We start from the raw sequence: 23,387 nt of genomic DNA on the forward strand, positions 1-23,387 counted from the left end.
TATGGTAAGTTTATACTAAACTTTTAAAATTTCTTTTTTGCAATTTTTAATGGCACAAAATTAAAGCTGTTAAACATAGAATTACTATACGGCCCAATGATTCCACCCCTAGGTATATACCCAAGATAATCGAAAACAGGTGCTCCGAGGAAAACTCCTTTATGGCCGTTCATAGTAGCACTATTCACAATAGCCAGAAGGTGGAAACAACCCAATGCGCATCAACTTTTGGATAAACAAAATGTAGTACAAGATACAATACAATGGAATACTATTCAGCCATAAAATTGCAAAGTTCTGATCATGCTACCACATGGAGGAACACTGAAAAGATTATGCTAAGTGAAAGAAGCTGGACACAAAAGGTCACATATTGTATGATTCCATTTATATGAAATATCCAGAAAAGGCAAATTCATAGGGACAGAAAGCAGGTTAGGAATTGCTAAGGGAGGAAAGGAGGGGAGGAAGGGGAGTCATTGCCTGATGGTTTGGGGTTTTCTTTTGGAGAGATGAAAAGTTTCTGTAATTACATTGTGGTGATGGTTGCACAACACTGTGAATGTACGTAATGTCATTGACTTGTACACTTTCAAATGGTTAAAATCATAAATGTTATGTTTATTTTACCACAATAAAAAAGTTAAAGCTTTCTATGATCCACAAACTGAAAATTCTAAAATCCACATGAATAGAGTAGACCGATTTGCTTTGGTACACTGCTCCTGGAGAGTCAGAATGTCCAGGGAAATTATCTTTTCTTGGAATCAGTTAATCATCCTCATTGTCATCATAGCTCATTAAATCTGTGTCTACTCTGTTCTTACAGTGGTCTGAGGGCTTCACAGAAAATTATCTCTCATTTTCATAGTATTCCAATGAGGCGGGCATTATTAGCCCTAATTTTCAAGATTAAGAAATAGAAGCCCTAAAAAGTTAATATATCCATAGTTACAGAGTTAGTATATGTTGGAACTGGAATTCAAGGGACATTCTCTTTTGTTCTAAAGCCTATGGATTTTATACTGTATTTTGTTCTTCCAAAATTGTTTGAGCATATACTAGCTGGAAGGCACCATGCACAAAAGAATAGGAAAACAAAGCATTATTATTGGAGAAGGCAGAAGATCCTTCTCCAATAATAATGGAAAAGGGACTCTATTATTGGAAACCTCAGTGTTTTAGGAAATTCATGTTGTGTTTAATGCTAGTGGACCCTTGGGTAAGCTGGAGCAGTGACCATAATTTATCCCATATTGTAATATGACAGTTCCTTGCTCAATATATGCTTGCTCTAAGCAGATTTCAAATATTCTGGCTTGCTTCCAGGAAGAACACAGAGCTTGTAATTTCAATTACATGGCATTTCAAGTAGAACCATGTCCTAATACTGGGTGGAGGGATTAGAGTTGACTGCCAGGACAACAACAAGGTTCAGAGGAGGATTATTGTTTTTAGATCATTTTAAGGACCAAGTGGACCAGCTTACCACTGTGCTTGAAAACATCACAAAGGCTAAAGGACTTAGTACTTGGCGAACCTTATTAGAAAAATGTAGATTGTGTGAAGTGGTTGTATACAGGGTCTCACTGGAAAGCTAAAACTTTTGCATTTCACATTGTGTTGAGGGGTTAAAGGACTGAATTACAATTAGTCTCCAAAACTATGGGTTAGGATTTGTTTGATATAAAGGTGTAACAACAGCTGTTAGAAATATTTGGCTGTATTAAAGGAAACAAACAAACAAAAATCTTCAAGCCTGAATAGATAGATAATAAGAGGATAGAACGGATGTATTAATTATTTTGTTATGACATTGCTTTCTGAAATTATTAGTAAAATTTACATTGGATTAAAATTTTAAAAATAAAAAATTTGTTCTGTTAATTTAAAAAATTAATCATATTACAAATAATTTCTTAAAATCTCATATAAATTCAGGTATATCGCAAGGTCAAATCACAAGATAAAAGTCTGAGAGCTCATTATGTTTGAGTTAATTGCAGTCCCAACTTCACAGGCTCAAAGGATACGGAGAACCCTAATAGCAGTTCCATTCTCAAACATCTGCTTTGAGATCCTCCAACTTTTCCTCAACTTCTCCAGGCTAAAGGAAGCTAAGACCTCAAGATGAAGAACACACCTCTGTTAAACTTGTGAGAAAGCTCTTTCTTATTTAGAGTGATCAAAATTTAGTACCTTTTACCTTCCACAGGTGGTGTTGATGTCTCATTAAATTCAGCTTCCCTCCCTTTGGAGTCCATGAACAAACAATCCCTCGAAACCTTTTAAACTATTTCCCTGGCAAGGCTTATAACTGTGAGTCCAGCCTTGTCATCTAGGATGCTCCCTTCCTTCGACCAGATTGTCAGAAGTAGCATTTTGAGCATGTGCTGGAGCTGGCTCACAGTGGCTCCCCGGAGCTGGTAGTGCCATCTTTCCCAACTCTGTGGACAGTGACATCACATTGGCAGCTTGAAATCAGCCCTGCTGGAATATTTAAACTACAGAAATCAGCAAATGCTGCATACTAAGAGCCTTAATTTTTCCTCTAGAGAACTGACTCTGAAACTTCTACCAGCACATCACTGATACTAAGAATCCGGGTAGAAATACAGAGAATGATGCTGTAGAAACTGACAGGTCACTTCTTCTGGGTATCACTGGCAAAACTTATTGTGGATGCACGGCTGAGGCTCCCAGGCCTGTCTCCCAGGAACTTGTATCCTTCTAGAGAATTCCACAGAGCTAAGTATATGAGATGTGATCAGGATTTTTCAAATTTAATTAAAGTGGAGGAATTTTCTTCCATTCTTCCATAAAATATCAATGAGATGCCATATTCTGTGGATCAGAGACGGACTGGTTGAGGGGAAAATATTTCTAATTTCAACGTTATGTGGTATGTTTAGACCAGCCATTTCTTTTTAGCTAGCTTTGAATTATGGGTGTGTTTTTTTAATTAATATCAGGAAACTCCCCATAAATTTGTAGATAGTTTTTTGTTTCCTTGAGAAGAGTATGGCTCCAATTCCCTACCAATCCACCAAAGAATGCTGATTTTTTAAAAAATGATAGATAGTATCTTATAAAGCTCTGTACTGCTATGAATTATTTTGTTCCTCAAGGAATGCTTAAAGGAAAATGACAAATAGCATATTTCTGGTCATAACATTGGAATATTGAAAACATACAGAGCAAATGATCAGTATTTTATAAAAAATGAGCACCCTTGGATCATATAGATGTGCTTGTGAACACTGAGCAAGTGCCCAGTTCCGTTAATCAACTAGATGTATTTATTAAGTTATTAATATGGCCCCTCTCACCACACTCATTGCATAAACTTCAGAGAAGAAAGGTAGAAAGTGAAATGGTTTTAACCCTCGAGACATTCTGATTCTCTTAGGAGGATTATCTAAATACACCAAGATGAAAGGTGTTGAGTAAATTGTATAATACAGACTGAATACATAACATCAGTTTAGAGGCAGGAGAGCCTCCCAGAGGTTGGAAGAGTTAGATTCAATGTCAGTCGAGGATTGAACTTGGTCTTTGTGCCACAGAAGTCATTTCTGATCACTTGTTTTACTATTTGACATAGTACCTCTGCAAAGGGGAAGTGTAAAGAAGATAGACAACTGCGAGCCTCAGGTGCTTTGACATGACCCTCCTTTAGAACTTTGCAGATGCAGATTCCATATGACTCAGATAGGCCCAGTCCCACGAATTATACTTTCAAATTCTTTTTTTGTTTCTTTTTTAGAATATGGTTTCTAACATGATAAAGAGGATTCTGATGTGTCAATAACATGCTGCATATTGTGGAAATTGACTACTAACTTTGCTCTGTCATGCGTGGCCCTTCCATGACATTTCTGGAGAGGAACAGTCATGGTCAGTGGTGCCAAGCTTTTCTGTGGCTGCTACAGGGATCAAGCCAGCTCCCGTCAGAAGCAGGAAGCCCTGAAAACAAGCCCCCTACATTCTGTACAGGTTCCCATTTCTGTGGTTGATGTCTAGTATGTTCTTGCAATCAATTCTGTGCATGTATTAATTTTTTTTTAATTACTTGGAAACAATGGCAAGAGTAATTTGGTTAAACAAAGTGCCTAAAAATATAGAGCAACATGGATCTTTTTATGCTATGGGCAAAAACAAACTAATAAATCATACCGTAAACTAATAACACATACCGTTGACCTTAGAAATGGAAAAGTATATCCTGAAAGTGTTACTTTTACATTTTTTTTCCCCTAAAGCTATGTTAAATTGCTACCTTAGTTCAAAGTGGGGAAAAGAAGGCAAAACCTGCCACCAGGAGTAAAGTTGACAAGTATATTCTTTCATGATTACTTTGTATTAAGGTGTAAAATTCCTTTTCCATGTAAACAAGGCTTTTAAAAATCTGGGAAGGAATGTTAAACAGCAGGTGAAGGTTGGAACCTTGAGGCCAAAGAAGACGTTAAGTAAACGTAACCCACCCAAATTACCTTGAAACTTGACTAAATCTAGAGCCTGGAAAAGAATTCCAAAGTCCCTCCTGATCATAGTGAATTAATGTCAGAATTAAGTGAAGCTGTACTATTTGCACAGAGAACCTCTGGGATTTTTAAGAAGATGGAAATGCAAAGACAACTCTAATAGGCTCTATCTTTGAAATTCTTCTTTAGAAACTTTTAAGGAGAAATGAATGTCATAGTCCATCAAGCATGGAAGAAGTATATATTGAAATATTTACACAAAAAGTCTAGTTTTACGCAAAAGCCAAGATCTCTCAGGGCACCTGTACTATGTGTATATCTATGTAATTTGTCTAGCCATAGGATAGTCATATCAAAACACTTTTCAATAGTTACTTAACCTTTAGTTAACAAATAGTACTTAAATTTTTTTTTTTTTTTGTATTCCAAATCTTCTTGGAAATATTTAAGCTCTTAGGAGATTTCTGAACTTTGTATAAAACTGAAAATTTGAGGAGGGAGGGTATAGCTCAGTGGTAGAGCGTGTGCCTCACATGCATGAGGTCCTGGGTTCAATCCCCAATACCTCCCTCAAAAAGTATAAATAAATAAATAAACCTAATTACCTCCCCCGCCAAAAAAAACATAAAAAGAAAATTCGATAACACAACTAGAATGCATTTTTTGGTTGCTCATTCCAATGAAATGATGTGTGCTGTGTCATTATAAATATTCACATTGTTTCAAATGTCTTCCTCACAACTTGCAGTAAGTATATCTTACTAGGCATGTGTAAGGGATATTTCTAGAAAATAACAGAATCAGTCAGGGTCACTGACTTCAAAGTAGAGCCCAGGTTCAACCTTGAAAGAACTGTCATGATTTCACTGTCAAAGGAAAGTTGTATTCCAGATTAGTGAGGTCTTCTATTGAGAATTAATTCGATTAGAAACTAACTTATTCTATTTTGAAAAGTGTAATTCTACTAAATTTCTAGCCTGCCGTTCATTCACTCATTATCATTCATAAATCATTGATGTATTCATGTCAATGTTCATAACAATATCCCCAAATATTTGCTAAGCATTTGTGCTGGGCGTTCTGCCAAGTGTGCAGTGCTGAGGGGAGGGGCATGGTAATTCTGATTCTAAATTGAGTCCTGAAGGATGAAGAGAGGGTATCTATGCTTAATGGAAAATAATTCTTTTAAAGTAGGAAAATTTAAATATCATCTTAGTTAAGTACTCTGTATTTTTTTTTTTTTTGGTTTCGGTTTGTTTTTTAAGTTCACTGATGTGTTCATTGGAAGGATAGTAAGGAATGTTAAGCTAAATGGGACTAGTTTGGGGGTGAATCTGCACACCACAACAATCTACATGCTCTATCTATAAATAAATATCCTCATCAGACTCTTGATTAACTCAAATGGTGTTGATTGATATGATTTTGAACAGGACTAGCTTGTTTCTTTGTGAAAATCCAGAGTCTTCACATACGGGTATTTCTTCCTATAGATGAAAGAGAACTCATACTTAGTTAAACGCAGTTGACAGAAGGCTTAATAGATGATTTACACACAGACTGATCAGATGCATACCGAGTATACTATTCACACATTGAAACAATTCTCCCATCATAACATGAATAATGAGCATCGTATCAGTGTACTTGCATTCCACAGTCAAAATGTTAGAGTGGAAATAAATTTAGTTCCATTTCAGTCTTGCTGTGCAACTGATAAAAAGTGAACTTTTATTATTTATATATTATCTGTTATTGCACTTTTCTTATAATCAAGGTCTTTCAAGCCAGCTTTGAAAATGAAGATTGAACCCTGTACCATCGATAGGAAAGTTCTGTAACTTCTGTGTCCCTTCAAAGTATCTACTGTTAAGCTCGGGAGACAGTGGGGCAAGGATGCTCCTTAACCAGTTCATGTTAACAAGTTTGCTAGGTTAAAAATAAAAATACTGCCTGCATTGAATTTTATGATGAGTCTGTGCAAAGTTTTCCAAATTTAAATATAGACCAAGCCAAATCTTATATTTGTTCCAAGAACTAAAGACAATGTGCAATGGGTAGACCTTGGACTCCAGAGTTCTACAGCCCAAGGTTATATCTGACTTCAGTGTCTTTAGCTCTGAGATACTAGGCAAGTAATATGGCCTCTCTGAACTGAGTATTTTCACTCATAAAACCGACGTTCTACATATGCAGGAAGGATGAGCTGAGGCTATTTATATGTCAGATACTAAAAACGGTAACTGCGGAACTTGTTCACAGTTGCTCCAGATTATCTTGGGTTCTTGGATGGAAATAGCCCAACAGAGTATCATTCAGTCGATCAGCAGATGTTTACAGGTGTCTGCTGGATGCCTAGCACTCTGATCGCACTGGGGACGCATCTGTGAGGAGGTTCAGCCTTCATCCTTCGGGGGGCTTCTGGTCTGTTCACCGAGTCACAAAATGAAGGGCGCTGTGGCCAGCCTGTGATGGCAGCAGGAGAAGTCACGGAGGCAGGGGTCTCGTAGGAACAATAAAACGGGCTTGCCTCCCCTCTGATGCCCCATGTAGATTTATTTGATTTTTTTTCCTGTTGGCTTACTGGTTTTTGGTAACCCCAGCCTTTGTATCATAGCAGCAGATTTCCAAGCTAACCTAGAGTCCAGATGGCAATACAGCACGGCTCTTTTATGAAGTTGAATTCAAGCCACACTCCTTAGTCAGCAGTTGACGTGGCTGCGACTGTCAGGCTGGAGTGTCTTCTCCCGAAGCAAGTGATATATGAACATATTTACATTAGTTCCATGAATCCAGGGAGTGTAGCGTCATTATTAAGAACTATCTGTCTTTAACTGAGCTTTTCAAGTCTGCTAACTTTCTCCCAGATTCAGGCAGGAAGAGTTATAAGGGACGGTGGCGGCTTGCTGTCTGCACGGGGGCCTGGGGGCCCCTCACAGCCGCGCGTCTCTTCACCCCGAGCAGAGACTGTAGAACGTGCAGATTATTCCTAGACTTCTTGTGCTAGTCTTACAGGCTCACCCGATTAAATAAGAAATATAGTAAGTAGGCTTCCTTAGCAAACGGTCATGGCTTTCCTCAAAGGTGGAAAACTGTTCTAAACTCAGCCGTAAAGGCTGTGAGACTTACATTTGCTTTTCCTGCGACTATTCTTAGAAACACTAGCACAGCTATCATCTTGCAGGCATTCCATACAGTAGTGCTGAAAATAAAAATTAATTATTTTAGCTTTACCTGTTTGCATTTCCAAGAATGCCAGAGCTTTTGAAGAAAGCAGTGTTTTAAAAATTCTATATAGACACATATACACGTACATATCACACAGTCTGTTTTTCTCTGAACCGTTCTAGCCAAATATTTGCATATGTGTAGCCAAATTCACATTTTTCTACCCATTATATACATAGCCATTTTACTTAAGGGAGGAAAAATATTAAATTATTGGACAAATTTAAAATTAACATCTACCAACTTTACAAGAAAATACTGCCCCTTCACTTAATCGAAAACAACCAAGGAGGATCTCGCCTGCCTTCACGCAGAAGGAGTGAAAACTAGAAACGTGTAATTTTGAATTTTCTTGTTGCTCCACATGCGCACCATTAGCTCCGCTGTCTTGATCTCTCCCAGCGTGGGGCCTCAGTAGCCAGTCTGCCAGAAGTGAGAGCTCCCCAACATTAAACTCTCAAGAGACCCCTTTTCTTCATTATTCAGGCACCACTGTCCAAAGCAAAGCTAACCATTGAAGACTTTCCTACCTCATTGTCCTGCATTAGATGCAGCAGGCTTATGAGAGTGGACAACAAAAGTCTGTCTAACTATCCCCATAGTACCAATCTGCCTCAGTTTAGATGCCCGACTTTGGAACTTCAGGAAGAGATCAAGTTTCCTAAGGGGAGGAAATGGAACGGAAGTTCAGCACAAGAAGAATATAAGGCAACTTTTCCCTCAATGAGGAACTCCTACCACCTGATCTTGCCCCCACGATTTCAGACAGCAGCTCTCTCCTAAAACTGCCTGCTCCCATCTATATTTTAATACTGCTCTAGAACAATGCCTCCTCATTTTGAGAGAAAAATCCATCTCCATGAAACTTTTATCTATATGCCCTAATTTTGCTCTCTGGAACAAGAAAGAACTCTAATTTCCTCTCCATCTTTTAAATCTTCAGGTAGTTAAATATCTCAGTTCATTTTTTCTTTAAGTCTTCTGTCCTGATGAAAAACGAACGACGTCTTCCATCCTCCCTCATGTGACGCTTTTTCTACACCTCTCTCCATTTTAATCACCTCCGCTTCCAACACACTGAACTCCAGTACAATACTCTGACTTGATCAGCAATGCACGGGTCAGCTGCTAACAGCCTGGAGGAGCTCCTTGTGCTTTCATGAATGATGCCTACTATTGAAATAGATTTTCCAGTAGCTTCCGCTGCGTTGCTGGTACACACTGGAGTTCTAGTCACCTAAAGTTCCCTTCTTTTTTTTTTTTTTTTATATGAACTGCTATCTGGCTGTGTTTCTATAATTCTATATTTATGTGTTTCTTTCTCTTACAGCATGGTAGAGTATTTTACAATCAATTTCATTGGGTTAGTTTCAGCTTCTTGAAAATTTGAAAAATTTGAAAATTTATTGTTGTTATTGTTTTATCTCACTTGCCATCAAAGCTCTTTCTCATGTACAAAAGTGGCCAACATTTGTTTCCACTCACCTCCTTGGCTGGGCCACAGTCTGCTTAATTGTATGTGGCTGTCGGCCCTGGGTCTGGTGCTCTGCCAAAGGAGTGACAAAAAAGTCTCCCAGTATTCTAAGGAAAAACTCCGTGTGGCAGGTGCCTTGATTAGCTTGATTTGTGTTGTCTCTGAGCTTCAAAGGGCATTCTGCAAGAGTTAGAAGAACTGTTTCCTTGGAGACCTGTGATCTTTAAAAATATTGAGGCTGCCTTTTCATGGCTTGGCTTTATTAAATTGATGTATTTAACTAACTAGCAATGGCCATAAGATGAGTTACATTTAACTTCTAACCTGCAGTATTGCTATGAGTTTGAGACCAAGCTAAATAGTTTGACTCTGAAGTACATTGTCAAAATGTATCCAGGATTTCAAGTATTTATCTCAATTAATACTGAGAGTGTATAAAATTAGGCTACACATGTTAAAAGAATTATTTTTTTCTCTTAAAATTTCTGGCTTTTAGATTCGCAGACCTGGCAGGAAATCTTTTTGGCTCCTCTGCCTCTGATCCTAGCTGTTTTCACAAAATGCAAACACATGCAAAAACATTGTAATAAACCTCAATGTTCAGTCATGTTCAGTAAGACTTCAAAAGATGTTTGCTTTGAACTTGGTTCTAAAGATGGGCATACCTTCATGAGAATGGAAGATATCTTCTTACCCTCTATGATGTGGTCTGGCCCTTTTCAGGGGCCCAAAGTTAGCTTTGTTCTGTAAGGCACATTAAATTCACTTTTTTGGACTAGGAATTAACATAGAAATTTCTTCCTGTAGAACATCTTGGGGCTGTAGTTCCCAGAGGGGCAACGGTTTTAGACCATAAAGGAAAAACTGTACTGCATCAAAGATACTTGGGACACCATCATGAGTTCCACACTCTGTGCCCTGTCTTTGATTCAATGCATTGTGGTTCGTAAGGTTGTTGGATGTTAGGTGATCCATGTAAACGCTGATACCACTCCGTGGTTTACAAAAATGTGAGACTAGGCTGACGGGGCGGAGTACACCCTTTTTATTGTTAGCAGAGTACAATTGTAGAGATACCTTCAGTACACAGATTTCTCCACATCTTTTCCTACTTTGTTTCCTTTCCAAGTTTTATCCAGCTTCCCTGATAATCACGGTGCAAAGCACACTGCTGGGGAGAAACCTGCCACTGAGCTCTGCTCAGATGGACCGACCACTGTGGCTGCCGGGCGCGGAGATCTCTTTTTCTGGGTCTCTGGATCTCACTCCTTTACTGAGACTTATATTCTACCTTGAGTTTATTATTTTTCATCTGTGTTTTGGAGCCATTATCCAACTCCAACCAAACATAGTCCATTTTTCAAATGTCTTTGTCTAGTTCATATTTAGACTATATTTTCTGTGGCTTCTAATTAGATCTAAAATGTGACATTTCTCCCCCTTGCCACTAGAATCTCCCTGCTTCTGCCATTTCTGAACTATTCAAAACTTCTGCACAAAGTCTTTGTCCTTCTATGCTTCTAACCGCTTCTACTATCTTTTTGATTATTTAGCACCTTAAATTAGAAGTTTGTGCCTTTTGTAAGGATCCTTATTCATCCTATAAGTATTTTGGAGTGATTTTTCAATACCAAGTCCTGCACTGAATATTATGGACGTTCAAGAGATTGTTGTGTTTGCTGCCCAGACAGCTTTGATGGTATCCTCAGAGCAGTCCAAGGCTGTACCCCTCTGCCTAGGAGGAGTTCATGAGATCACGTTCACGTGTGCACCTGGAGCCTGACCATGTGCTAAGTACCAGGGTTCTGGAATCTGCTGCCCAGATGACCCCAAGCCCACCCCCTGGACCTGCATGGGCCTCTTTCCCAACTCCGTCCTTCCCAAGAGCTCAATTCGAGGCCTGAGGAGTGGGCAGGAGGCAGATGTTGTGGGAGGGTGTAAATTAGCTTCGCGACGGGGCAGGGATCCCCACCTGTGCGCTCAACAAAGACCCTTGCGGCACAGCGCAGGGCGTAGGGGATAAGAAGGGCACAAAGAAATGAGGGCGGGGCCCGTGCTGCCTTCCTGCCCTCCCTTTTCTGCCAAGCTGTGGTGCAGAACTTGAGGGAATATGAGAATTCTGAATCTGAAGCTGGCCTGCCAAGTTTGATCAAAAGAGAACAGATTACATGCAATAATTTGTTGGCAAGTGTGGGCCTGTGTGACCTCTTGCTTCAGGCCCCGCAAATGTTAAGGGTGGGTCTGTGGACCTGACAATGTAAGAGTGACTATTTTAGGCCAAGGCAGTCAGCTTGGAGGTGATTCAGTGTGACTGGAGTGTTGGGAGGGTCTGGGGTTGAAGAGGGAGCAGTGGTCAGGAACAGAGTCTTGTGAAGGATGCTGTCTTACTCCGTTTTCTCAACAATCCATTTCTCTCGACTTGTGTCATTTGCTTCTCTCTACTTCTGATGTCCTAGACTTTTTAAAGTCCCTTTTATCTCACCTTCAGTCTCAACCTTCCATTTTCCCTTGAATTTACTAGTGAAAATTTATTTGTATGTGAAGCTATTCAGCAATTACCTGTCATTGAAAGTGCACAATTCTTTTAAAGGAAGTGACACAAAAATAAGAACAGATACATTAAAAAGTAGCATCTGATTTCCCCAGTCGGGTTTCCTTCCCAGCTATATTCTTAAAGAAAAACACATCCCTGATTTTCCTACCTTACATGCTGTGAGGTTGGTTTTCTCTTTCATTTGCTAAAAATCTCCTAACACTAGTACTGATACTTCCTACCCTGATTACCTGATTCACAGTGATGACAGCCAGGGTTTTAGCCTGGTCTTCCCCGCCTTTCAGACATTACTTCGTTTTAATCCTCACAACGACGCATGAGGCACATGGTGTTATCACCACTTACAGATGAGGAAGTTGAGACCCAGGGAAGTTACGTAACTTGCACTTGAGCATAAGTGGCAGAACCTTGGTCTGAACTCATATTTGCTTGACTCTAAAACCTTTGCACTCTTGACTCTTTAGGACATCACCATCTTTTGCCACGTTCGGACAATACGTAGAGTCAAGGCCAAGTCTTAGTCCAGTGACCAGCTCACACTAAACTCGTATTAAACAGAAGAAATACTGTAGTCTGTGACACACACGCTAGTGGGAATTACCTTTTCAAATTACCCTAGAGACTACAGGTAAAACTTCTTTTAGTCACTGTGATACTCTGAGTAGGTTAAAGACCTCCTTTGTCTTCCCCTCTGAGTTAGTTCTCTTATTTATTTAGAGGTCACTTCTTTTTCTTGGAAAATTGCTCATGCTTCTATGCACTTCCCCCAAGCATGTCACACCACTCCTAGTGACACTGTTTATGACGTCAGCTGCCAAGTTTGTGACAGGCTAGATAATGTTAATTCATACATTTTATTTGTTTGGTTTGAACCTTAATTCTGCAGATAGCATTCTCTTTGGACCACTTAAGGATCAATTAAAAAACAGAAATTAGCCCTTCTCAAATGAATGTGTTAAGGATTAAAAATATGCTTTTAAGGTACATGTGCATTATACTACCTGCATTTATTTACAAGTCAGTGAAAAGGAATTTTTCTTACAAAGTTTAAATTATTCTGTAGCTCTTTAATGTGTGTTCAATAATGCAAAGGTGTCTGAAATGTGAAACTGGTCTTTTTGCTGTTGTTGAATTTAAAAAATCAGAGACATATATTACGAGAAACCAACACGAAATTATTTGTGTCCATGCATCTGTTAGAAAAATAGGCTTCCCTCAATGTAAAGAAGTGCCTCGTATTGTTACTTATCTAAAACACCGATCACTTTTAAAATGAAGGAAACGTGGGCTGAGAACAAGAGAGACATGAAAGTCTTGGTATTTATTTCCTGAGCCCTGGGTGTCAGTTTTCCTGCGGGCTCCCATCTGAGTCACAGTTCAGGAAGTTGGTCACCTTAGCCATTTAGGCATTTTGCAAAGACACAGGTTAATTTAATTTTAAAAGAATACATTGTATGTTTGGTTTAAATTATGAGGCTGACATTCATTTTTCACTGACCTCAGAGAATTTATACAGGTACTTTACAGATTCCTGAGTGACATCCATTGATTTTTTTAAAAGCTTAATGGAACAGAATTTAGAGGCTTAATTATTTCAAATGGTAAAAATCAAAATTGCCAACTGATTTTTATGAGGTCAGTGTTATAATTAGATTAGCTTAAGATTGAATCAGAATGATAAGAGTGCCCTTTAACTACTTTTGTAGATATATAACCAACAATTTACATAGACTCATTTACACAGACCGAAAGATTTGGATCAGTGGGGGATTAGATACGTGACCATGTAGACACAGCCAACCATAAATAGAGCATTATAACATTTCACTCTCATTTTTTAAGAGTTTCATTTGGACTTTATAGTTATATCCATAACAATACAGTTTAATATTAGAACTGGCTATCTGTTTAAGATATCTTTTTATTACAAAGTAAAACACAAGTATAGAAAATCACCCAAATCAAATGTATGGCTTAATTACCCAAATTTGCATCCCTTGACACTTTTGTTAACCTTGCCAACTTTCAAACATCAAATATGCCTTTAGGTCTTTTTTAAACTATAGATTTCACCTTCATTTCTTGCATTTTCTTATAATTCTGTTAAAGAACCCTGGCCATTTTGACCTGTACAGTTTTCCGCAGTCTGAATTTTGCTAACTTTGTATTCTTGGTACAATTCCACATGTTCCTCAGTTCTCTCTATTTTCCTGAAATTTATCCAGAAACTGGATAAAGCTCCTTTTTGGCATGACTAGAGGAGACATAATATCTGGGTGTTTTTCATTTTATCATCTTAGCAGCCATAAATGCTTAAGACCAGTATCTATTCGTTGGTAGTTGCAAAGTGGTAATATTTTAATTCTGTCATTTCTTTTGTATTTATTTGTTGGGGTACTTTTGCTCAGAGACCCTTTTGACCAGTGAGAAAGACTCCTAAGTTCTCCTAAGGAAGGCAGCATACGTGCCTGATTTCTCTTCTTTATTTGCTAGTTTTCAAAATAATGAAAAGTTTACCTATTAACTTCTGAAGATAAACAATTCTTTACTTAAACCTATTTGGTAGGTTTCAACTCATGGCAAAGATTATCGTTGCTGAAACTCGGATTTTTCCATCTCTGGCTCGTGAGCGCTTCACGTTTGTTTGTGGGTCATCTCGCTGTGCCCCTGCTAGGCTCTGGTAGCTTCCTTGCTATTGGGCAGCACAAGATGTAACAGCTAATGCTGTACACATCCTGACCCAAATGTGGAATCAGCCCATTTTTTTTTTCTTGGAACAGTCTTTGTTTTAGTGAGAAATGATATTTCAAGACCACAGTCTGGACACCAGGGCTGCTCAGTGCTACTGAGCTGGTCACTATTTCCAGCCCATTGAGTGGACAGTTAGTTCACTTTGACACTTTCAATTCAAATTAAAGAATGTCAAGACTTAAATTTAACCCCTTTTCTTATTATATCTCTTTTTCTTCCATATCAACAATTCTGATTCTCAATGAAAAAGGTGATATTGGAAAATACTCCATAATAACTCATTTGCTTTATTTCGTATTACATACAGCAGTCCTAGGATGAAAATATCAATCCATTTACCAATATAAATACTGAAAATAACGACATGGACTTTGTCTGTTCTTGCTCAGCTTTTTTAATAGTTATACCAAGTCCACATTGTCAGAGTATGTAGCCAATGCTTAATACCGTCCTGCTTTTCAAGTGTCATGTGGTCTTAGGACAGGTAACTTTATAGTTAACACTCACCATCTGTTCTTAGAGCTAGGCATTTGGTTTCCAAAGTTCATTCTCCATTAGATTACTGGGCTCACATTTTCTTTTTTTCAGTATCTAAAATATATTACTTCATTTTTCTTCTGTCATAAATCACTGCTGTGAAAGTCTAATGATAATCTGAATATTTTCTCCTTATAAGTCATGTGATATGTTTTTCTTGATGACCAAAGGACTTTTTTCTTTAAAACACAATAAATTTGCTAGTGTATATCAGTCTGGCTCACTATTGCCAAGTATGCAGTGCAATATGTAATTTCTTTTATCATTATTTCAGGGAAGTTTTCTTGAATTGTAACTTTTTGCATCGACTCTTCCCTTGCTTTTGTTTTCTGCCTTAAGGTCTCCTGTTTTCTATATATTTCATCTTTTCCACCTGTCTTCAATTTTTATCACAGTCCCTAAAATCCTTTCCTAAAAATATCTTTCTTAATTTCTTTCTGATTTAAAAAAATTTCCCTCTCATTCATCTTCTTATTCTTTTAAGGCATTATCTATTGTGTTGATTCTTGTGTCCCTTCTATTTTAATGTTTATGTCTGAAATTTAAAAAAAAAACTTCTTTGCTAAACTCTACATCTTATATTTTTAAAAGGCCAATTTAAAGTATTTCCACTTTTCAGTACTGTGAAAATAATTATTCATAGCAGTAGGTTAGCAAAATAGCAAAAATATACTTACTAATACATAGTTTTCATATTTCAAGGTGAAAGTTCTATTCAATAACTACTTACAAATCTTCAGTAATCAGCGATTTCTTCAGTGTGTTTATTGCACAAACATCCAATAATATCTACTTGCTGATTTTAAAAGTGAGATAGCACTCTCATCCTACCATTTATTAGCTTTATTATTTGTGTAAGCTCTGTGTTGATCCAGAGCAATCTAAGATCTACGAATCGTTTGTTTGCCCATTCATTTATTCATTCTTCAAACACTCAGTTTCATCTATATTGCCAGGCCCTGTAGTGGGATTTGGGAAGTAAAAATTAATAAAAACAATTTTTGCCCTCCAACAACTTAGAGTAAAATGGGAGAGAGAAAGTAGCCAGTGACCATAACAGAGGACGATATGTGTTTTGGTAAAGACGTGCACACTGTCAAAGGGGCATGTGAAGATCTGAGTGATGGGGCCAGGGGAGGAGGCAGGAAGAGCAGCAGGTGGGTGGATCAGGGAAGGTACACACATTTACAGGGTCACAACACTGCACTTTACAGTTGCATAGTTCTTTGAAGTTTGCAGTACTTTTTCGCATTCACTATCCCACGTGAAACAATCCTGTGGGTCTGTTGTCCACGCTTTATATATGAGGAGTCCCAGCTTCAGAAGAAAAGTTGTGACTTTCCAAGATCTTATAGCTGATAATTTGCTGTATTGGCACAATGAATAGTTCAAGGTCAAATGGATTTTTTTTAAGTCAATTGAACAAAAAAATAAAAAATAAATATATCTCAGTCTATTTTATGTCATTGCAATTAAAAAGGATTATACCAGCCATCCAGTCTACAGTCCCACCCTCTCATTTTGTCTCTTCTCTTGTTCAACATCCATTGATAAATATTACCACTGTCCCAAACAGGGAGGCTCTCTTTGCTGGTTTTGCACTCTCATTTTTTAACATAGGAAGAAAAGAAAAGAATAAAATTTTTCTTTTTTTGCAACTGAATAGTAACTTTTCAGAAAATACTAAAATACCTTAAATTGTTTAAAATGTAACATTGTTAGTAATAGTCATTAATTTCACAATTGCTTCTGCCTTTTAAAATTCTTCTAAGGTTAGCCTCTAAGGCAAGGGCATTGTCCCTGAAGATACTATTTAGCTAAACATGAGGAAATTGAGGAAAAAAATGTAACTTGTTTTCATTTTAATTTAAAAGTTGGTTATGCGCATAGGGATTGAGTATTATTAGGTCCTTTCTGAGCGGCCAGATTTGGCTCTGATCGTGCCTCAGGTTGCCGATACCTGGTAGACGTGACCTGTGAGAACAGTGGAACTTAAGGTAGAGTAAGATCATAACATTTTTCCTTAAAATGCTACTATCGTTTAGCCCTTATTAATGCTACAGCAGTCAAGTATTTTCTTTACTGGATAAAAGTGTCATGGTCAGAGAAAGAAAGTCAAAGTCTTCACTGGTGCTGTATTTGTTCATAAGATTGTAAGCAAATTTTCAGAACAAAAATTTTCAACGATATGAAAAGACATTGAGGCCAATTAGAAGCAGCACCTGTTCATATGTGTAAGTCTGAAAGCAAGTGTAACACTCAATTTAGTGACTACGTCGATGATCTGAAAGACTTCTGAACTTTCCACAAATGTCTGAGTTTCTAAAGTATTGCCCCCAGATTTTTTACTAATTGGAAATGGATCACTGCCTATTCTCTTCGTATCAGTAGTTGCTGCCTATCAGGTTTGCTGGAGTGTGGAGAGCTGAACTTCAATCTCTGTATCATCTGTCACAAATTCAGTAACCCTGTGTAATAATACAATTAGAAAGCGCAACATATAACCATTATATTAGCAGCTATATGACAGGAAATTATAGTATAAAATTAGGGAATGACACGATGTTGTTATCTCTACATCTCAAAATGCAACGCATGTCTCTGTGCATAGTGTAATGGGCGGTCTTCACTGGGAGGCTTGTGGTTTCACGCATCTGCTCTGTTGTGTCTGGGTCCTTGCACGAAATTCTCCGTCTGCCTGGTGTGCATCCTTCTCCTCATTCAGCCCCATCATCTTGCTAATGGTCTTTAGGACTAAGCGTTAAGAACGGTTTCCTCAAGTTTTAATCCCTCTGCTCTGTCTTCCTCATTTTATGTACAGTGGCTACAGCAGTTCCCAGCACATGGAAGTTCTCAGAACGTGCTCGCTAAATAAATGAAAAGTTAGGCGCCTTTTCCTCCTGTTTATCCCCTTAACACCCTGGGCTTGGGTCAAGTAACTTTTGCTCTCTGTTCTAATGACTTGTATATCTGCTTTCTCAAGGTAAATTTTTTGTGGTAGAGATGAGTTCTTATTTACTTCTTTGTCCCTAAGCCTTGCAATTATGTAGCACACAATAGGTGCTTTCTAAACCCTTATGAAATAAATAATGGGGAAAGTGTGATGGGTCCCATGGGTTCAGAAGTGCCATGGCCATTCCTGTGGAGTCCATCCTCCTGTGGGTTCTAAGTGCCCCAGGTACTTCTTAAGAAGGTGCACTCTGTGTCAAGATTATTGCTTAGTTTCACTGGTAAAAAGGTGGGAAAAAAGAACATTCTGGTGGCTGGTGGAAGTAGGGTTCTCATGGGACTGTCTCTCTCAGGAAATTAATAGCAGAGGTCTTAGCCATAAAATGTTTGAGAATAAACGTAGTCTACATGCAAGTGCAGGTCTGTGTGCATTTTGTCTCAAGATTAGTAAGAGATGAACAGGAAATACCTACTGAATGAAACAAGAGAAGCCTGGGAGGGTGGAAGATGGTGATGGATTCAGGAGAGTGTGGGTCTAGTCCCAGCTCTGTCTCTGACACTCCATGTCCCTGAGAGTGTGTCCTTCACCGGAGAAGAACCAGCGGAGTGAGGAGAGCCTTTGTCTCTAACAGCCACGCCCCCATGTCATGTGTTAAGCAGTAATCATATCGGCCTCTTCTTTCTTTCTCTGAGCTTATGATATGTTTTGTACTTCACATTCAAAACATTTTCATCTCAACTGTTAGTTATATTAAGATTCATAATAAGTGAAACCACATTTCAGGAAATACCTTTTCTTCTCTTTTTTTCTTTTTCTTTTTTTTTTTGGCATAGTTTCCATGTATCCTGCCCTTTCCCTCCTTCACACGCCCCTGTCTGCCTCCTTTCTATCCCCTTTCTTCTCTTTGTTTTTCAAGGGAAATTGCATTTGGGGATTTTTGACTCATTTCCAGGTGATTACCAAAATATTATATTGTTAGAATGACTTGATATTTAAAATGCCGGTTCTTTAAAACTAAGGAAAGGATGGCTGAGGTCGATAGCTCTGTCCTTTGGATGGGGTTTTAGTTCATCAGCGCCACCCGTGGGAGAAGGAAGGGACCAGGTTTCAGCAGGGCCATGTTGGAAATAGGGAACCTGGGACAGACATGTTGAATGAAGCCTCTTGGCGGGGCCATCTCTCCCGGTCCCAAGACTCGGAGATCCTGACGTCTTGTTCTTTGCTTTGTTCACTTGGCTCTGTGCCACATTTATAATCTCTGCAAAAGTGTGTTTTCTCTGTGTTCTCCTCCCAGAGTCCTTCCCTTTGTGCTCCTCATTCATCAGGGCCACCACGTCAGTGGTTTATGAAAGGCGGCCACAGCCAGACTCCGATCTGTGTGGCCTTGGAAACAAACGGTTTTGTGTAGGTTGCTCCTTTTCTACAGTGCAGATACTGAAAAGGCCCTGGCACTGTGGGGAAGAGACAGCCTGTCTAGAGGTCTGGTGACTCACCGTGCTGTCGCTACATCTGATCGTCAGGAAAACCCTCAGTCAACACCAGGTCTTAGCATCACACGGCAAACGGTCCAGACACGCTGGGAAAACCACTGCCCTCCAGACCCAAGGAAACAAATCACTGCCATCAGTGAGCGCGCAGGGGCTGCTCTGCAGCGTGTCACTGTCGCACTGCGAGCCCTCAGACACTGGCCCTTCCAGAAGGCAGCTCTGCAGCGCCAGGCAGCTCACCACCTCGTTCCCTTACCCCTCCCAGCACAGGCAGTGGGGAGGGATTACTGGCATGAAAGGACCAGTTCTGTCCCACAGAAAAGCCGCACTGGGAGAGCCTACAGCATTCCTTCTAGACTAGTTGTCCAAAAGAGGGGAGATACTACAGCAAGTTCAACTACAAAAAGCAGTTTATCTGAAATAAGTTTCCTGCCCTCTCTGTATGCTTTGAGTTAAATTCCTCTCAGTTTGGGGGATTTATATGGATTTGATTTTTCCTAATAGTTTATGTTTTCGTTTAAGTAAATGTAACTATCCTATCTTTTTCACTATCTTATCCATTGAAAAATCCCACAAGCTTGGACGCATTTGGAAATATTTAAACTACAGCAGATTCATTTTTTGCCAGTGGAAACCAGGATTTGCGAAAAAGCGTATGACCACATCCGTGATTTCTACGTTTTTAGGAATCCCAGCACTTTAGTCCTAACTTGATTTTTGTTTGGAAATTAATTTTTTTTAACTCTCTCAAAGTCATTTGGAGTATACATCACAATTTTTTTTCTTTACTAAAGTGTATTTAATTTTTTATTTTTAAATTTTTAAGATAGGCAAGTGTCAGAGTTGAGTCCAGTCTCAGCAGTGCCTTGCTTGGCTCCTGGACTGTAAGCCCTTCAGGCAGCCACCTCTCCTCAATTTCTGTACGTATCAGAATTGGCCTGAGGCTGTCTTACCCCCAAGCTGTAGTGAAAAACCAATCAAGTAAGATCATGTACCTGAGAGCCTTGAAAAGTTAAAAAGGAGGGTCCTTGAAAAGTTGTAGAAACAAATGTAAGCTTTATTCACACTTATTTAGTTACCTTTTAAACACATATGGTGTCTTAGAATTTATCATTTCATGATCTCTCAGAATTTATTTCCAAATGTCTCTGGCATGAAGTATAAAAATATAACTTTTCCTAACTGAATCACTTTGCTGTACATCTGAAACTAACACAATATTATAAATCAACTACACCTCAATAAAATGTGTGTGTGCATATATGTGTGTGTGTGTGTGTATAAAACTTTTCCAAACTGACAGGTTGTTTGACAATTTTGACCACCAATGTTTAGAAGAGTTTGCAGTATATATTTAATTTGATGTTTTAAATTTCAGTGATTTAAAATCTCAGTGATTACTGGCATTCAATGAGATGCTAGTAAAAGGCAAAAATAATGGAGAATTTACTAATAACATACAAGTAAGGTGAGAAAGACTGGTTACCAACATCTGGGAAAGGGCAGGTTAATGGCCTGTGCTCTTTCCATAAGTAATTTTAAGTCCTTGTGTTAGGTCTTCACACAGAATTACTGAATCCAGAATTAGTGGCTTTTTTTTTAATCTAATTTGAAGGGCACATTTATAAAGTTAATAACAGAAAATTTTATGCTGCTCATTGAGCACTCTGTCCTAGGATTTAGTTAGCTACTCTAGCTGGTTCTTTGTTTATGTGACCTGAAATCCACCTAAAAGATATACTATTGCCTTGAAAAAATTATCACCTCCTTGAGAGTAAGAATTTGGCAAACGAATACCACAGGTACCCCCTGAGATGGGGGGGGTGGGTAGTAAAGACAGGGCGTTTCTCCAGGTCGCACTGCTCTGCGGTGACTCTTCTTTCTTTCTCTCTCTCCTTCTCCTGACTTTTTCAACCTCTTTCCTCTTTGCCTCTAGGGAGAAGCCTCCAGTGGAGGACAGTCATTGAAAAACTACATGGAAGATGTGAGTGTTCAGGTGGCCTTGAAGCACAGTCTGAGATCAGCCTATCATGTAGGGTGAAACACTTGGGATTTCTCCATCTGCCTGTAGGGTTTCCAGTCTATACCCGTCCACCGGTCATGCCCACAAAAACGAGACAGTAAATAATAAGTTATCAAAATGCTTTTTGTTTCTCCTCAGTAGGGAGATACTATATATTAATTCATCTTGAAAATGGAAGTAATGCTGTATAAACCTAAGGCTAGCCTATATTTTCACTCACAAACATTTGTTGATGTGCTAATAAATGGGAAACACATGTTTTATATTGGCCATGCACAAAAAAATAAGGCATGATTATTGCTCTCATAGAAAGAATAATCTGTACCAAATTGGCATTCATTCATGTGACAATTGCTCACCAAGGATGTTATTTGTGCAAGCCATTAAGCACAGTGCTATCTCTTGACATTAAAAATGTATGGCAGATTCTTGTTGAAAACCCATTTAGACTCCTGGATTTATTTTGGAACTAACCAAGGATGCTCTGTGTCACAGGATGTGTCTTTGGATGTCTGCAAACTGTATTTGGGAACTCTCAGATAAACCAGTGGACAGATTCCATAAAACTTGGTCTGAAGCCAAACCACAATGGTCACTAAATTAGCCCTCTGAATCTGTTGCAGGTGAAGGAAACTGGGAAACAGTTTGGTGATGATGTCATAGATGTAGCAAATATTTGGTTTGAATTTTGCTTCTCAGCAAGACAGAATCTGTTTCTCTAAATATTTTATTCTTGCATGCATGGATCCATTCAAAAACCATTTTGAGTGGCCTACTGGATGTAATAGGTACTCCATATATGTATTCAGAACAGTGCACTCATACTTAAATTCACTCTTACTTCCAAATATCACTTGGAGAAGAAAGTCAGAGTGCATAGCACCCCTTTAAGTCTCTAACATCACTGGGTTGCATCCTTGTCTGGAGGTAAAGTTTTGCAAAAGGCTCATGGAGAAATGGTAACAGAAGAAAAAAGGAAGTAACTAGGTACATGTTCTCAGTTCAGGTTAGAAAAATCATATATAGGGCAAAAATTGGACAGTTGGTGTGCCGACTTTAAATTACAATTTAATGGATCTGATGCAGAAATTAAGAAAAATACATTAAAGCAATTAATGTAGCTTTATGTGTATACCAACAGAACCTCCCTTTAGGATTCTGTGGTCACTCCAGCCCTTAGCTCAGCATTCCCCTACTTGGTAGTAAGACTGGGAGTCACCTCCACAAAAAGGGTGCTTAATACCCTTTGTAATGTGTCCTTTATAAGCCTAGTACTGTAGGGGAAGGGTGCTGGCACAGTAATGGACTCCATACACAATAGAACTTTACAAATAAGTCATTCTAATTTTGTGGTTCTTATCCAAGGAAATGACTCTTATTTTCTCCATCATTACACATGTGCAATCTGAACGTGCTATGTTGTATGCAGTTGCAAATTCTTAATGTGACAAGGTTGGGAATTTGTGCCTTTTCTTGAGAAGTGCTGGCAGGGCATTGCTCCTCAGTGTGGTGCCCTGACTAGCAGCATTGAATGACCTGAGGGCTTCTAAGCAATGCAAAACATCAGGATTCACGCCAGATCCAAAGAATCCAGATTTACATTTCTAACAAGAGTCCTGTGTGATTCATAAACATTCTAAAGTTTGAGACGTACTGCCCCAAAGTGTTCTTTCCAATGCTGTTTCCAGGAAGGAAATGCATACATCACAGAAAATCTGCAATTTTGTATAACATAGGGAAAGGGGAAACTTCTATTAATAAATACATGTGTTTTATTGATTCATTTACTCTCAAGAATAATATTTTTAGTTGACTAGGGCATATAGTCTCTCTAGCTTACCAGTTTGAATTTGGGAGTGTGTGTGAGCTGCCCAGGAGAAGTCTTGCCACTCTAGGGGT

The 23,387-nt window shown here is 38.7% G+C and overlaps 1 protein-coding gene and 1 non-coding gene across 2 annotated transcripts in view; both read left to right on the top strand.

Annotated features, from left to right (window-relative positions):
- The window catches only part of C29H8orf34 (chromosome 29 C8orf34 homolog), a 238,264-nt gene that overhangs the window by 196,695 nt on the left and 18,182 nt on the right, over positions 1–23,387 (top strand). Inside the window, 1 exon segment of the mRNA XM_010970618.3 lies at positions 21,402–21,449. Within this exon segment, the coding sequence (XP_010968920.2) occupies positions 21,402–21,449 (48 nt within the window).
- On the top strand, positions 4,982–5,054 carry TRNAV-CAC (transfer RNA valine (anticodon CAC)). Its single transcript has one exon. It is a non-coding gene; the product is annotated as a tRNA-Val (tRNA).

The sequence above is a fragment of the Camelus bactrianus genome, chromosome 29 (genome assembly GCF_048773025.1).
Source record: "Camelus bactrianus isolate YW-2024 breed Bactrian camel chromosome 29, ASM4877302v1, whole genome shotgun sequence".
In the NCBI taxonomy this organism is placed as follows: Eukaryota; Metazoa; Chordata; class Mammalia; order Artiodactyla; family Camelidae; genus Camelus; species Camelus bactrianus.